At 50.7% G+C, this 16,955-nt stretch overlaps 1 protein-coding gene across 3 annotated transcripts in view; it reads left to right on the top strand.

Moving 5' to 3' along the window:
• The window catches only part of pdgfrb (platelet-derived growth factor receptor, beta polypeptide), a 143,446-nt gene that overhangs the window by 66,510 nt on the left and 59,981 nt on the right, over window positions 1-16,955 (top strand). For all 3 annotated transcript variants that reach the window (XM_073067086.1, XM_073067084.1, XM_073067087.1), the window contains 3 exons: window positions 5,411-5,567; window positions 9,709-9,898; window positions 11,900-12,015. In XM_073067086.1, the coding sequence (XP_072923187.1) occupies window positions 5,411-5,567; window positions 9,709-9,898; window positions 11,900-12,015 (463 nt within the window). The remainder of the gene's footprint in view (window positions 1-5,410; window positions 5,568-9,708; window positions 9,899-11,899; window positions 12,016-16,955) is intronic.

Here is a 16,955-nt window from a genome sequence, read left to right as displayed (position 1 = left end):
TTAGAGAGGGTGCAGAGGAGATTGACCAGGATGCTGCCTGGATTAGAGAGGGTGCAGAGGAGATTGACCAATATGCTGCCTGGATTAGAGAGGGTGCAGAGGAGATTCACCAGGATGCTGCCTGGATTAGAGAGGGTGCAGAGGAGATTTACCAGGATGTTACTGGATTAGAGAGGGTGCAGAGGAGAATGACCAGGATGCTGCCTGGATTAGAGAGGGTGCAGAGGAGATTCACCAGGATGCTGCCTGGATTAGAGAGGGTTCAGAGGAGATTCACCAGGATGCTGCCTGGATTAGAGAGGGTGCAGAGGAGGTTCACCAGGATGCTGCCTGGATTAGTGAGGGTGCAGATGAGATTCACCAGGATGCTGCCTGGATTAGAGAGGGTGCAGAGGAGATTTACCAGGATGCTGTGTGGATTAGAGAGTGTGCAGAGGAGATTCACCAGAATGCTGCCTGGATTAGAGAGGGTGCAGAGGAGATTCACCAGGATGCTGCCTGGATTAGAGAGGGTGCAGAGGAGATTCACCAGGATGCTGCCTGGATTAGTGAGGGTGCAGATGAGATTCACCAGGATGCTGCCTGGATTAGAGAGGGTGCAGAGGAGATTCACCAGGATGCTGCCTGGATTAGAGAGGGTGCAGAGGAGATTTACCAGGATGCTGTGTGGATTAGAGAGGGTGCAGAGGAGATTCACCAGGATACTGCCTGGATTAGAGAGGGTGCAGAGGAAATTCACCTGGATGCTGCCTGGATTAGAGAGGGTGCAGAGGAGATTTACCAGGATGTTACTGGATTAGAGAGGGTGCAGAGGAGATTGACCAGGATGCTGCCTGGATTAGAGAGGGTGCAGAGAAGATTGACCAATATGCTGCCTGGATTAGAGCGGGTGCAGAGGGGATTCACCAGGATGCTGCCTGGATTAGAGAGGGTGCAGAGGGGATTCACAAGGATGCTGCCTGGATTAGAGAGGGTGCAGAGGAGATTGACCAGGATGCTGCCTGGATTAGAGAGGGTGCAGAGGAGATTCACCAGGATGCTGCCTGGATTAGAGAGTGTGCAGAGGAGATTGTCCAGGATGCTGCCTGGATTAGAGAGGGTGCAGAGGAGATTGACCAGGATGCTGCCTGGATCAGAGAGGGTGCAGAGGAGATTGACCAGGATGCTGCCTGGATTAGAGAGGGTGCAGAGGAGATTGACCAATATGCTGCCTGGATTAGAGAGGGTGCAGAGGAGATTCACCAGGATGCTGCCTGGATTAGAGAGGGTGCAGAGGAGATTTACCAGGATGCTGCCTGGATTAGAGAGGGTGCAGGGGAGATTTACCAGGATGTTACTGGATTAGAGAGGGTGCAGAGGAGATTGAACAGGATGCTGCCTGGATTAGAGAGGGTTCAGAGGAGATTCACCAGGATGCTGCCTGGATTAGAGAGGGTGCAGAGGAGATTTACCAGGATGCTGCCTGGATTAGAGAGGGTGCAGAGGAGATTCACCAGGATGCTGCCTGGATTAGAGAGGGTGCAGAGGAGATTTACCAGGATGCTGTGTGGATTAGAGAGGGTGCAGAGGAGATTCACCAGGATACTGCCTGGATTAGAGAGGGTGCAGAGGAAATTCACCAGGATGCTGCCTGGATTAGAGAGGGTGCAGAGGAGATTCACAAGGATGCTGCCTGGATTAGAGAGGGTGCAGAGGGGATTCACAAGGATGCTGCCTGGATTAGAGAGGGTGCAGAGGAGATTGACCAGGATGCTGCCTGGATTAGAGAGGGTGCAGAGGAGATTCACCAGGATGCTGCCTGGATTAGAGAGTGTGCAGAGGAGATTGTCCAGGATGCTGCCTGGATTAGAGAGGGTGCAGAGGAGATTGACCAGGATGCTGCCTGGATCAGAGAGGGTGCAGAGGAGATTGACCAGGATGCTGCCTGGATTAGAGAGGGTGCAGAGGAGATTGACCAGGATGCTGCCTGGATTAGAGAGGGTGCAGAGGAGATTCACCAGGATGCTGCCTGGATTAGAGAGTGTGCAGAGGAGATTGTCCAGGATGCTGCCTGGATTAGAGAGGGTGCAGAGGAGATTGACCAGGATGCTGCCTGGATCAGAGAGGGTGCAGAGGAGATTGACCAGGATGCTGCCTGGATTAGAGAGGGTGCAGAGGAGATTGACCAATATGCTGCCTGGATTAGAGAGGGTGCAGAGGAGATTCACCAGGATGCTGCCTGGATTAGAGAGGGTGCAGAGGAGATTTACCAGGATGCTGCCTGGATTAGAGAGGGTGCAGGGGAGATTTACCAGGATGTTACTGGATTAGAGAGGGTGCAGAGGAGATTGAACAGGATGCTGCCTGGATTAGAGAGGGTTCAGAGGAGATTCACCAGGATGCTGCCTGGATTAGAGAGGGTGCAGAGGAGATTTACCAGGATGCTGCCTGGATTAGAGAGGGTGCAGGGGAGATTTACCAGGATGTTACTGGATTAGAGAGGGTGCAGAGGAGATTGAACATGATGCTGCCTGGATTAGAGAGGGTTCAGAGGAGATTCACCAGGATGCTGCCTGGATTAGAGAGGGTGCAGAGGAGATTTACCAGGATGCTGCCTGGATTAGAGAGGGTGCAGAGGAGATTCACCAGGATGCTGCCTGGATTAGAGAGGGTGCAGAGGAGATTTACCAGGATGCTGTGTGGATTAGAGAGGGTGCAGAGGAGATTCACCAGGATACTGCCTGGATTAGAGAGGGTGCAGAGGAAATTCACCAGGATGCTGCCTGGATTAGAGAGGGTGCAGAGGAGATTCACCAGGATGCTGCCTGGATTAGAGAGGGTGTAGAGGAGGTTCACCAGGATGCTGCCTGGATTAGAGAGGGTGCAGAGGAGATTGACCAGGATGCTGCCTGGATTAGAGAGGGTGCAGAGGAGATTGACCAGGATGCTGCCTGGATTAGAGAGGGTGCAGAGGAGATTTACCAGGATGCTGCCTGGATTAGAGAGGGTGCAGAGGAGATTGACCAGGATGCTGTCTGAATTAGAGAGGGTGCAGAGGAGGTTCACCAGGATGCTGCCTGGCTTAGAGAGGGTGCAGAGGAGATTGACCAGGATGCTGCCTGGATTAGAGAAGGTGCAGAAGAGGTTCACCAGGATGCTGCCTGGATTAGGGGCCATGTGCTATCATGAGAGGCTGGGCAAACCTGGGTTGTTTTCTCTGTAATGGTGGAGGCGGAGAGAAGATCTGATGGAGGTTTATGAGATTATGAGAGGCATAGACAGAGTGGACAGAGAATATCTGTTTCCCAGGGTTGAAATGTCTAATACCAGAGGGCATGCTTTGAAGGTGAGAGGGGGTAGGTTCAAGGGGGATGTGGGGGGTAAGTTTTTTACTCAGAGAGTGGTGGATGCCTGGATTGTGCTGCCTGGTATGGTGGTAGAGGCAAGTACATTAGAGGCTTTTAAGAAACATTTTGAGTATGAGGAAGGTGGAGGGATATGGACATTATGTAAGGAAGAGGGATTAATTTTGGGTGGGGTTTAGCTGGTTTGGCACAGAACTGAGAGCCGAAGGGTCTGTTCCTTTGCTGTACTGTTCTATGTTCCGAGTTAAGCCAACTCTCGGTGAAGTTTTGACTTCGCCACACTTGCCTCCTGTCAGGTGTTACTTGTTTCAGTGGGAACAAGCTACGATGAACAATTCAGATTCATTTATTGATCACGTGTCTATCAAAATTCACGATTCCAGAGTGTTTAATGTCATTTCCCATACACAAGTGTAAAGGAGAACAAAATAATAGTTACTCCAGATCTGCTGCAACACAAAAAAATACAGTAAGATAAAGAACACAATAATAAATAAAAACACAATAAATACGTTAGATAGCTTATCTGTACAGATTGATTGCATTGTAAAGTGACACTAGGCACAGGAGTGTCTGTGCGTAAGGTGACTGACAGGAAATGATAAAGTAGAGGTGGTTGGGTGTGTGGAGGGGTGGGTTAGTGTGTGGAGGTGTTGATCAGCCTCACTGCTTCTGAGTTTGGTGGTCCTGTTGTGGATCCCAGTCCCTGACGGGAATGGGATAGACAGTCCTTGAACAGGGTGATGTTACTGGCCCTTTTCCAGCACCTTTCTGTATTTACAAAACATACAGAAAAATGCACAATTTTCAACCAACAGACCGAAGCATTTAGCCCATAAGTATCACCACCCATTCCAGTTGCCCAGGATGCTGACTGGTTGCATCACTGTCTAGAATGGAGGCTCCAGTGCACAGGATTAGAAAAAGCTGCAGAGGATTGTAGAAAAAGCACTTTTTCCTTTTCTATTTTACAAGTTGGTTTAGATTGTCATATGCCATAGATTGCCAGGATATGAGGATATGTTGAGTGAGCTCGAGCTTTTCTCTTTGGAGCAGGTGACTTGATAGAGGTGTATGAGATGATAAGTGGACAGACAGAGGCTTTCTTCCAGGGTGTAGCTTGGCTGTTATGAAGGAGCATAATATTAAGGTGATTGGAGGAATGAATAGGGGGGATTTCGGTGGCAGGTTTCTGGCACAGAGGGTGCTGAATGCCTGGACCGTGCTGGCAGGAGTGGTGGTGGAGGCAAATACTTTAGCAACATTCAAGAGACTCTTAGATAAGTGGATGGAAGATTAAAAAAATGGAGAGTAATGTGGGAGGGAAGAGTTAAAATGATCTTAGAGCAGGTTACAAGGTCAACTTGGCATCGTGGGCTGAAGGGCCTGTGCTGTTCTCTGTTCCGTTTTCCATGTTCCATGTTCTAAATCCAGTGAGCAGGCAGGCGTGACCGGAGTTTATTACAGAGTGAGTAGGGCCACTGCCACGTTGCAGCAGAAACTGGGGTCCAATGCTGACCTGCCCCGCTATCTGTGTGGAGTTTGCACGTCCTCCACGTGGCTGCGTGGCCCTCATCAGGTACCCCGGTGTCCCAGACATGTGGTTAGATTGATTATTCACCATGTTTGATAGTGGCAGAGTCGGGGGGTGAGGGGGAGCTTGATGTGAGAGAATGAATAGGGAGACAGAATATAGCCAGTGGGATGAGTGGCCTCCTCCTATGGGGCACGACCTCTGACTGGGGGTGCCGCGGTAGCGTAGCAGTTATCATGATGCTATTACAGCTCAGGACATCAGAGTTCAGAGTTCAATCCCAATGTCATCTGAAAGGAGTCCGTGGAACGTCTGGCTTTCCTCTGGATGCTCCGGTTTCCTCCCGCATTCCGAAGGCATGCCAGTTAGTGGTTACTGTAGATTGTAGACAGTGTGCTGCTGGACAGTGCAGCTTATTGGCTGAATCTCTCAATAAAATGAAATTTTAAAAAACACACCCTCATAGCATAAGGCCAGATAATTCAGATGCTGTCCGTACCCGGATTAATGCCAGTCTCTGCTCTTTCTTCAGGATGCTGTGATGAGGGTCACAGAAGGGAGCCAGGAAGTGAACTCAACACTCGAGTTGGAAAAGGCGACACTGGGGGACACCGGATGGTACAACTGCAGCATCAAGGGCTATTACCCCGATCAGTCAGAACACAAATCTCTTCACATTACTGTGCTGGGTGAGAAATCCATTCACTTTCCAGAAGGAGATTGTAGAGATACGTTGCAGACAGTCCCTTCCAGCCCACCGATTTAATCCCAGCCTAATCACAGGACAATTTACAATGACCAGTTAACCCACTAACTGGTACGTCTTTAGACTGTGGGAGAAAACCCACATGTTCCACAGGGAGAAAGTACAAACTCCTTAAAGACAGTGCCCAAACTGAACTCCAGACTCCGATGTTCCAAGCTGTAATAGCATTGCACTAACTGCTACACTACCGTGATGCCCCTTTGAGGGGTATAGATAGGGTAAATGCAAGCAGTCTTTTCCACTGAGGTTGCATGAGGGGTTAGGGGTGAAAGGGGAAATGTTTAACAGGAACTTGAGGGGGAACTTCTTCACCCAGATGATGGTGAGAGCGTGGAACGAGCTGCCAGTGGAAGTGATTGAGCAGGTACGATAGTATCATTTACGAAGAATTTGGACAGGTACCAGGAGGGTGTGGACTTGCAGGAATATGGGAAGAATACAGGAAATTGGGACTAGCTGGGTGGCCAGCATGGACTGGATGGGTCGAAGGGCCTGTACCCCTCTGTGGCTCTGCCGCCGCAAGTAAGATTTTCATTGCCCCTTTGCATATGACAACAAACTTCTTTATTGACAGAAGAACCAACCACTGCCCTCCACCACCCTCCTCTGTCGGGCAGAACTGGTCCTCACCATGAACGATTTTTCCTTCAGTTCTTCCCACTTTCTCCAAACGCAAAGGTTTAGCCACGTGCACTTGCAATGCCTGCCTTTCCATTGGCTACGTAGAACAGTCTATGTCCAAAGCCATCCCTGGTCATACTCCCACCTCTTCCTGTTACATTGACCGACCATCATGTTCCCATTCTGAGCTCATCAATTTTACCTTTAACTTCCACCCTGTCCTTAAATTCACTTGGCCTATCTATGACACCCCCTCCCTTTTCTTGATAACTCTGTTACAAACTGTTAACCAACATTTTTTATAAATCTACTAATTCCCATGCTTAGCTTAATTATACCTCTTCCCATCCTTTTCTCATTTCTTTGCCTCCGACCCATCTCCTCCCAGGATGCAGCTTTGCATTCCAGAACATTTCTTGTCTTTACCTACCAATAGTTTCAATAGTTCCATTTAATAGGTTTACAATACACCACCTGAAATTCTTGTTCTTCACAGAGATCCACAAAAACAGAAGAGTGGCCCAAAGAATATGTGACAGTAAAACCATTAGAACCCCAAAGCCCCCCCCCACTCTCCCCTCCCACACACAAGCAACAGAAAAGCTACAACCTTCCCCCACCCCCACTTACTTCAGCAAAAGGCATCAGCACTCTCCAGCCACCAAGCAAGACCGTGATCTGCAGTATAACAAAATCTATTCACCAAGTGCAGAGCCCCCGACGGTCGATCCGCTGTTCCCGATGTTCCGTTTTCTCCCGCGACACTTCAGTCGGTGGCATCGGTGTAGAGTCGGCTTGTCCACGGGGCTGCAAAGCCTCGGGAACCCAAGGGTGCGCTCATGGGCTATGGAATAGTGGCATCGTGAGCCCCCAGGAGTGGGTCCCACCACCACAAACAACCAACGTCGCAGTGCACCTCTAGCTCAGGAATTCTGACAGAACCCCATCCACCTTGAAAAAAGAAGAAGAGAGACATTAAAGGTAGAAGCTAAGCTGTGGCCTGCAACTAACGGGCTCCTGAATCTGCTGTAGGGTTGACTGGCTTCATGGCTGGACTCACTTTCATGGTCTTCAGCTCTGAATTTTATTTGCTATCTGCTATTTGCATGATTTGTGTTTTTTCTGCACATTGGGTGTGCAACGGTCTTTTTCAATGGGTTCCATGGTGTTTCTTTGTTTTGCGGCTGCCCGGGAGGAGACGAATCCCAAGGTTGTATGGGTATAGTCTATATACTTCAAAAATTTTGAACTTCAAACTTGGGTTGTTTTCTCTGGAGCGCCGGAGGCTGAGGGGAGATCTGATAGAGGTTTATAGATTATGAGAGGCGTAGACAGAATGGAGAGACAGTATCTTTTTCCCAGGGATGAAATATTTAATACCAGAGGGTATGCATTTAAAGTGAAAGGGGTTGATTTCAAAGGAGATGTGAAAGTGAGGTTTTTTTACACAGAGAGAACGTGCTGCCGGGGTGGTGGTGCTTGTGAGGCTGTTAGACAGACGCATGAATGTGCAGGAATTGGAGGGATATGGATCACTGAAGAGATTACTTTAATTTGCCATCATGTTCAGAACAGATGAGGGTTGAGTGGTCTGTTTCTGTGCTGTATTGTTCTATAGGGTGGTGGGTGGAGATGCGTCTCTACCAAAGGAGGTGTGAGGTGCTCCTTCCCTCCACTAGCCTGCAGGTCACCCTTGGGCACGGTGTAGCACCTACTGAGACCCCGATCAGGGTCATGTGAAGCCATGGGTTCAGGTGGTGGATGGTCGTATGAGCAGGCGGTGCAGATCACAGGTCCTAGTTATGCTACCACTGACGCCAGGCATACAATAGAACATAGAACATAGAATAGTACAGCACATTACAGGCCCTTCAGCCCACAATATTGTGCCGACCCTCAAACCCTGCCTCCCATATAACCCCCCCCCCCACCTTAAATTCCTTCATATACCTGTCTAGTAGTCTCTTAAACTTCACTAGTGTATCTGCCTCCACCACTGACTCAGGCAGTGCATTCCACGCACCAACCACTCTCTGAGTGAAAAACCTTCCTCTAATATCCCCCTTGAACTTCCCTCCCCTTACCTTAAAGCCATGTCCTCTTGTACTGAGCAGTGGTGCCCTGGGGAAGAGGCGCTGGCTGTCCACTCTGTCTATTCCTCTTAATATCTTGTACACCCCTATCATGTCTCCTCTCATCCTCCTCCTCTCCAAAGAGTAAAGCCCTAGCTCCCTTAATCTCTGATCATAATCCATACTCTCTAAACCAGGCAGCATCCTGATAAATCTCCTCTGTACCCTTTCCAATGCTTCCACATCCTTCCTATAGTGAGGTGACCAGAACTGGACACAGTACTCCAAGTGTGGCCTAACCAGAGTTTTATAGAGCTGCATCATTACCTCGTGACTCTTAAACTCTGCCCCTCGACTTATGAAAGCTAACACCCCATAAGCTTTCTTAACTACCCTATCTACCTATGAGGCAACTTTCAGGGATCTGTGGACATGTACCCCCAGATCCCTCTGCTCCTCCACACTACCAAGTATCCTACCATTTACTTTGTGCTCTGCCTTGGAGTTTGTCCTTCCAAAGTGTACCACCTCACACTTCTCCGGGTTGAACTCCATCTGCCACTTCTCAGCCCACTTCTGCATCCTATCAATCTTCAACAATCCTCTACACTATCTACAACACCACCAACCATCATCTCTGAAGAGTATTGATAATGGCTGGGCTCACCTGTCTTGTAAAGACACTGCCCAAAAAAAGGCAATGTCAAACCACTTCTGTAAAAACTTTGCCAAGTACAATCATAGTCAAGGCCATGATCACCCATGTCATAGGACACGGCACTTAATAAGTGAATGAACTGTTAAGATGGCAGTATTGTAAGTGTCCAGCATTGACACGATGAGTCAGACGGCCTGCCTCTGTCTGTCTGTCTGTGTGCATTGGGACGATGAGTCAGACGGCCTGCTTCTGTCTGTCTGTCTGCATTGACACGATGAGTCAGACAGCCTGCCTCTGTCTGTCTTTCTGTGTGCATTGGGACGATGAACCAGACAGCCTGCCTCTGACTGTCTGTCTGCATTGACACGATGAGTCAGATGGCCTGCCTCTGTCTGTCTGTCTGCATTGACACGATGAGCCAGACGGCCTGCTTCTGTCTGTCTGTCTGCATTGACACGATGAGCCAGACGGCCTGCTTCTGTCTGTCTGTCTGCATTGACACGATGAGTCAGACGGCCTGCCTCTGTCTGTCTGCATTGACATGATGAGCCAGACGGCCTGCCTCTGTCTGTCTGTCTGTCTGCATTGGGACGATGAACCAGACAGCCTGCCTCTGTCTGTCTGTCTGTCAACCCGACTCTGTGATGACCTGTATGCTGAAGGTGTGGAATTCCTGTGCTTTGTGTTACAATGATCTTTTCACCTGTCTGCAGACAAAGGATTCATCGATCTGAGGACAGAGCTGTCCGAGGTGGAGTACGCAGAGTTGTCCGAGGTGAAGATGTTTGCCGTCAACATCACGGCGTACCCAGCTCCCACCGTCAGGTGGCTGAAGAACAACGTGCCCTTCAATGAAAGGACCAACCAAGTGACCTTCAGCAACAAGTCCCTGGGAGAAAACAGGTACGTCCCCATCCATCCGCAATGGTAGCCCGGGGGTCAGGGCCTGCTCCCAGGGAGAAACCATGGCAGCGTAGCGGTTTCCGTGTGCAGGACGTTCTGGGGTTCAGAGTTCAATTCCAGCGCTGTACACCCCACTGTGGGTATCCCCGGTTTCATCCCACAGTCCAATCGGTCATTGTAAGTTGTCCTGTGATTCGGTTACGGCTGCCTGTGGCAACGAACTCCACAGATTCACCACCCTCTGGCTAAAGAAATTCCTCCTCATCTCCATTCTAAATAGCCCCCTCTGTTTTGAGGCTGTGTCCTCACAGTCTTAGACTCCCCCACCATAGGAGACATCCCCTCCACATCCACTCTATCTGTGTCCTCTGGTCTTAGACTCTCCCACCATAGGAAACATCCTCTCCACATCCATTCTATCTGTGTCCTCTGGTCCTAGACTCCCCCACTATAGGAAACATCCTCTCCTCATCCACTCTATCTGTGCCCTCTGGTCCTAGACCCCCACTATAGGAAACATCCTCTCCACATCCACTCTATCTGTGTCCTCTGATCCTAGACTCCCCCACTATAGGAAACATCCTCTCCACATCCACTCTATCTGTGTCCTCTGGTCCTAGACTCCCCCACTATAGGAAACATCCTCTCCACATCCACTCTATCAAGGCCTTTCAACGTTCATCAGGTTTCAATGAGATCCTCCTTCATTCTTCTGAATTCCAGTGAGTACAGGCGCAGAGCCATCAGACACTCCTTATATGACAAGCCATTCAATTTAGAATCCTTTTCATGAACCTCCTTTGAACCCTCTCCAATATTAGCACATCCTTTCTTCCATAAGGGGCCCAAAACTGTTCACAATACTCCAAGTGAGGCCTCACCAATGCCTTAAAGAGCCTCAACATTACATCCTTGCTTTTATATTCTAGTCCTCTTGAAACGAATACTAACATTGCATTTGCCTTCCTCACCACAGACTCAACCTGCAAATTAATCTTCAGGGAATCCTGCACAAGGACTCCCAAGTCACTCTATATCTCAGATTTTTGAATTTTCTCTCCATTTAGAAAATAGTCTGCCCTTTTGTTCTTCCAAAGTCCAACGCTATATTCAATCTGCCATTTCCTTGCCTATTCTCCTAATCTGTCTCTCTCCTTCATTGAAAGTAACTGTTGTTTTCTCTGGAGCAGTGGAGGCTGTGGGGATTCCTGATTGTAAGATTATGGTGTCTTGGATCAAGGAGGCAATCAGAGTCTTTTAATTATTTGTTGAGATGCAGGGTGGAACGGGCCCCTTCAACCCTTAGAGCCAGGCTGCCCAGCAACCTTCAATTTAACCCTAGCCTAATCACAGGGCAACTTACAACAGCCAATGAATCTACCAACTGGTACATCCTTGGACTGTGGGAGGACGCTGGAGTACCCGGAGGAAACCTATGCAGTCAAGGTGAGAATGTACAAACTTGGATCATGTGCAGGGTAGTGTGTTCAGCAGAGACATTGTGGGCTGAATGGCCTGTTACTGTGCTGTTATATGTTCTATATTTTTAATGGTAGGTGATTGTAAGGTATTCAAGGGGACCTTGTAAATGGATCTTAGAAAGTTTATCTGCAGGGCAAATCATTTGATATATTTTAAATGGAGGTTGATAGATTGTTGATTAGACAAGACGTCAAAGGTTACGGGGAGAGGGCAGGAGAATGGGGTTGAGAGGGAAAATAAATCAGCTTTGATGGACCAAATCGCCTGATTCTGTTCCTGTTTCTCATAGTCTTATGATCTAACAGTTTACAGACAGAAAATGCTGAAAACACTCAGCAGGTCAATCAGCATCCTTAGAGGAAGAAACTCAGAGCTAGAAATTTGAACTGAAGAAGGGAAATATGTAGCTGAGGTTCTGTGGTGGTAGATCTCTCTGTGGACTAGGAAGGGGTGAGGGGTTAATGTCCACACCTCCAGATCACAGAGGCTGAGCTGAATGGTTTCTGTGCCTCCTCTCAGGTATCAGTGTACCCTCAATCTCATCCGAGTGAAGGAGGAAGACTTTGGGAATTACAGCATCCAGGTCTGGAATGAGGATGACAAGAAAGAATTGACCTTCACCCTGAGCGTAAATGGTAAGGAATTCTCTACTTCACTCTTCTTCAGAGGGAATCACAGCAATACTAGATTACAGTTCTTTTTTCTGCTTTCCTTCCTCTTTCCCCCCTTCCTTTCTTTCTTTTGTTCTTCTCAATAAGCCTGGACAACTAAACTACACCCGTGTGACTAACTATCCGGTATGTCTTTGGACTGTGGGAGGAAACCAGAGCACCTGGAGGAAACCACACAGTTCACAGGGAGAACGTGCAAACTCCTTACAGTCAGTGGCAGAGTTGTACCTGACTCACTGGTGCTGTAGCAGAGTTGTACAAACCGCTATGCTATGATACACGTGAATTGCAGTTTCAAATTATAACACAGTCATCTCTATCCAGAACACCCTCTAACCCCTGAGGGGACCACTGTTCCCAGAAAAGACCATTGTACTTGTGAACACAACATTCTCCTTAGCCAGGGACCTAACCCCTGAAGGGGAGCAGGCAGAGCCCTGGACCTGTGAATGGTCATCTTGGCCAGGCCCAGGAGCAGTTCTATCAGGAGATACCCCAAGCAACCTTTCCCCTCCGTAATAGGTGACTGTAGATCAGGAGCTGAAACTTGAGAAGCAACCCCTTCAGATATTCGAAGGAGCTGCAACCTCTCACACTCCATATAAATGAGGCACACTGACTCCTTCCAGCTACAGAATGGACAGGTGGACAGGTTGTCAGTGAACCAGCTCAGAAGTGGGTTGCACCGTACTGCCCTCTGCAAAACCTTCCACCCCAGGTCCCCAAAGTATGGAGGAAGGACCCCTGCATAAAGAGGCTTCCACTGGGGATATCTTTCACGGCAGAAGAGCTGGGTGGTAAAACAGACTGCCACCGCGTGGCAAACAGCTTACTGTTCTCTCAAGAAGAGAACAGGTCACATGTCCCATCTCAGAGGCTGACTGACATTAATTTCTAGCCAATGGGGAGATAGTCACAGACTGATACAGCCAATCAAAACAGAGAAGGTCATTTGTCCATATTGCCTGTGCAAACCCCTTCTAAAGAACCACCTCCTTATCTCTGTGCAAAAAAAGTTTCCCGTACATCTCCTTTCTTTAACCCTTCCCTCTCTCACCTTCAACCTAGGTCCTCTGGTATTTAATATCTCTACCTGGGAAAAGGATTCTGAATGTCGGTCTCATAATTTATCTTCTATCAGGTCTTCCCTCAGCCTCCAGAAAAAAACAATACAAGTTTGTCCAACCTCTCCTGACAGCTAACAGTCTCCAATCCAGGCAGCATCCTGGTGAACCTCTTCTGCATCCTCTCCAAAGCCTCTACACCTTTCATAGAGCACAGTACAGACCCACACACAAAGTTCTAAAGAAATTCAGCAGGTCAGGCAGCATCTATGGAAAGGTTGACTGTTTATTCCTCTCCGTGGATGCAGCCCTGACCTGCTCTATTCCTCCAGCATTTTGTGTGTGTTATTCTGGTTTTCGAGCATCTGAGAATCTCTTGTGTTTCCAGTACAGGCCCTTCAGCACAGCTATTTAACCTACTCTAAGATTAATCTAACCCTTTCCTCTTACATAGCCCTCCGTTCTTCTATCATCTACATGTCTAAGAGCCTTTAAATGTCTGTACTGTGGCGACCCACTTCCCAGCGCACTCGAACCGGCTCACAAAGTGGCGCGCGCTGGCATTGAGGCCGGTCCCAAAGAGGGCGCCAAGCCTGCTTCACCAGCAAGGGGAAAAGCCCGCGCGCGGGACAGGACTGTGAATACAGCATTCCCGCCCGGGGAGGGCGGGATCAGGAAGGCTTTAAAGCGAGGCCGCGGTTTGAATAAACCTCTTTTGGAACTACAGCTCACCGACTCCGTGTCGTTATTTCAGCGCTGCGTGTAGCACACCGCTACGATTGGTGACCCCGACGGCCCAAACGATATTTGGGCCGAAGATGACTGTTCATGCCGTTTCGTTGAAACTGCCAAGCTTCTGGACGCTGCGACCTCACCTATGGTTCCAGCAAGCAGAAGCCCAATTCCACATTCAGCAGATAACCTCAGATTCCACACGTTACTACTACGTGGTGAGCTCCCTCGACAAGGAAACAGTGGCCCAGGTTGAGGAGTTCATACAATCGCCCCCAGCGGACGGCAAATACACGGAATTCAAAGCCCTGCTCATAAGGACTTTCGGACTCTCACGGCGTGAGCGAGCTGCCCGCTTACTGCTCCTGGATGGTTTGGGGGACAGGCCACTGTCGGCTTTGATGAACGAGATGCTGTCCCTGGCCGGAGGTCACAAGCCCTGCCTCATGTTCGAGCAGGCGTTCCTGGAGCAGCTGCCCGAGGACATACGCCTGCTGCTGTCCGACACGGATTTCAGCGACCCCTGGAAGGTGGCGGCCCGGGCAGACGTGCTGTGGAAAGCCAAGAAGGTGAGTGGGGTGTCCGTCGCACAGATCACCAGGCCACGCTCCCAGCAGCAGACCAGACCAGGCCCGGCTGCAGAGCCCGCTAACCCCAGAGGCAGGAGTGAGGAGACCAACAAACAATGGTGCTCCTACCACCAGTGGTGGGGCGCAGAAGCCCGCCGCTGTCGCCCGCCCTGCAAGTTCCCGGGAAACGCCAGGGCCAGCTGCCGCTGATGGCTACGGCGGCTGGCCATTGGGATAGCCTCCTGTATGTCTGGGACAAGCAGTCGGGACACCGCTTTTTGGTCAACACTGGGGCCGAGATCAGCGTCTTACCTCCGACGAGTTACGACACCTGCAACAGAGAACTAGGTCCCACCCTGAGGGCCGCGAACGGCAGCACGGTAAGGACCTACGGCACCCGTATGGTGCAGCTACAGTTCGGCTCCAGCCGGTTCACGTGGGGCTTCACACTGGCCGCCGTAGCCCAACCGCTCCTGGGAGCGGATTTTTTGTGAGCTCACAGCCTACTGGTCGACCTGCCAAGGAAGAGGCTGGTCCACGCCAAGACCTTTCAAACGTTCTCCCTGGGTGAAGCCCAGTTGCCGGCCCCACACCGAGACTCCATCACGCTGTCCGACAACGACTTCACCAGAGTCCTGGTGGATTTCCCATCGGTTCTGGCACCGCAGTTCACGGCAGCCATGCCCAGACACGGCGTACAGCACCACATCCCGACACAGGGACCACCCCTCCACGCCCGCGCACGAAGGCTTCTCCCGGACAAGCTCCGCCTGGCGAAGGAGGAATTCAAGCGGATGGAGGAATTGGGGATCATACGACGGTCTGACAGCCCATGGGCCTCCCCCCTGCACATGGTGCCCAAAGCAGCTGGGGGCTGGAGACCATGCGGCGACTACCGCAGGCTGAACGAGGCTACAACTCCAGACCGCTACCCCGTGCCGCACATACAGGACTTTGCAGCAAACCTGCACGGCGCACGGATCTTCTCCAAGGTAGACCTCGTCCGGGGATACCATCAAATCCCGATGCATCCGGACGACGTCCCCAAAACGGCACTCATCACCCCGTTTGGCCTTTTCGAGTTCCTCCGCATGCCGTTCGGCCTGAAGAATGCTGCACAGACGTTTCAGCGGTTAATGGACGCGGTGGGACGCGACCTGGACTTCGCGTTCATCTATTTGGACGACATCCTCATAGCCAACAGCAGTCGTCAGGAGCATCTGTCCCACCTCCATCAACTTTACGCTCGACTGAGTGAATACGGCCTGACAATCAACCCAGCCAAATGCCAGTTTGGGCTCAACACCATCGATTTCCTGGGCCACAGGATCACTACAGATGGGGCAACCCCTCTGCCCGCTAAGGTAGACGCGGTCCGCCATTTCCCCTGACCCAACACAATCAAAGGCCTTCAGGAATTCATGGGTATGGTAAATTTCTACCACTGCTTCCTCCCTTCAGCTGCCCGAATCATGTGCCCCCTGTTCGCCCTGATGTCGGGTCCGGGCAAGGACATTACCTGGGACGAGGAGTCTGCCACCACTTTCATTAAAACCAAAGAAGCCTTGGCAAATGCCGCGATGCTAGTGCACCCCAGAACGGACGTCCCTACCACCCTCACAGTGGACGCATCTAACACGGCAGTCGGTGGGGTACTGGAACAACTCATCGCGGGCCGCTGGCAACCCCTGGCGTTTTTCAGCAAACACCTGCGACCACCCGAGCTCAAATACAGTGCTTTCAACCGGGAACTGTTGGCGCTATACCTGGCAATCCGGCATTTCAGATACTTCTTAGAAGGTAGGCCCTTCACCGCGTTCACGGACCACAAACCTCTTACCTTTGCGTTCACAAAAGCATCCGACCTCTGGTCGTCCCGCCAGCAGCGACATCTGTCCTACATCTCCGAATACACGATGGATATCCGGCATGTCTCGGGAAAGGACAATGTCGTGGCGGACGCCCTCTCCCGCCCTAACATCCAAGCCCTGTCCCAAGGGGTAGACTTTGAGGCGCTGGCAGAGGCGCAGCAGGCAGACGAGGAGATCCCGAGTTACAGAACCGCAGTCTCCGGTTTGCAGCTCCAGGACCTCCCCGTAGGCCCAGGTGAGAGGACCCTACTCTGTGACGTCACCACCGGCCAGCCCCGTCCCATCGTCCCGGCACCTTGGCGACGATGTGTTTTCGACTCTATTCATAACTTAGCGCACCCCTCCATCAGGACAACCGTCCGGATGGTAGCCAACAGGTTCGTTTGGCACGGACTCTGCAAGCAGGTCAGTGAATGGGCCAGAACGTGCATGCACTGCCAAACAGCCAAGGTGCAGCGGCACACCAAAGCCCCGCCGCAGCAGTTCCACCCCACCCACCGGCGTTTCGACCACATTCATGTGGATATCGTGGGCCCCTGCCAGTGTCGTGTGGAGCGCAGCACCTCCTGACTATCGTGGACCAGTTCACAAGATGGCCAGAGGCGATCCCGCTCACCGACACCACCTCCGAATCTTGCGCCCGGGCACTGATCGCCACCTGGGTGTCC

This window comes from Hemitrygon akajei, chromosome 15 (assembly GCF_048418815.1).
Source record: "Hemitrygon akajei chromosome 15, sHemAka1.3, whole genome shotgun sequence".
Classification (NCBI taxonomy): domain Eukaryota; kingdom Metazoa; phylum Chordata; class Chondrichthyes; order Myliobatiformes; family Dasyatidae; genus Hemitrygon; species Hemitrygon akajei.
This window is presented reverse-complemented; position numbering and strand designations above follow the sequence as displayed.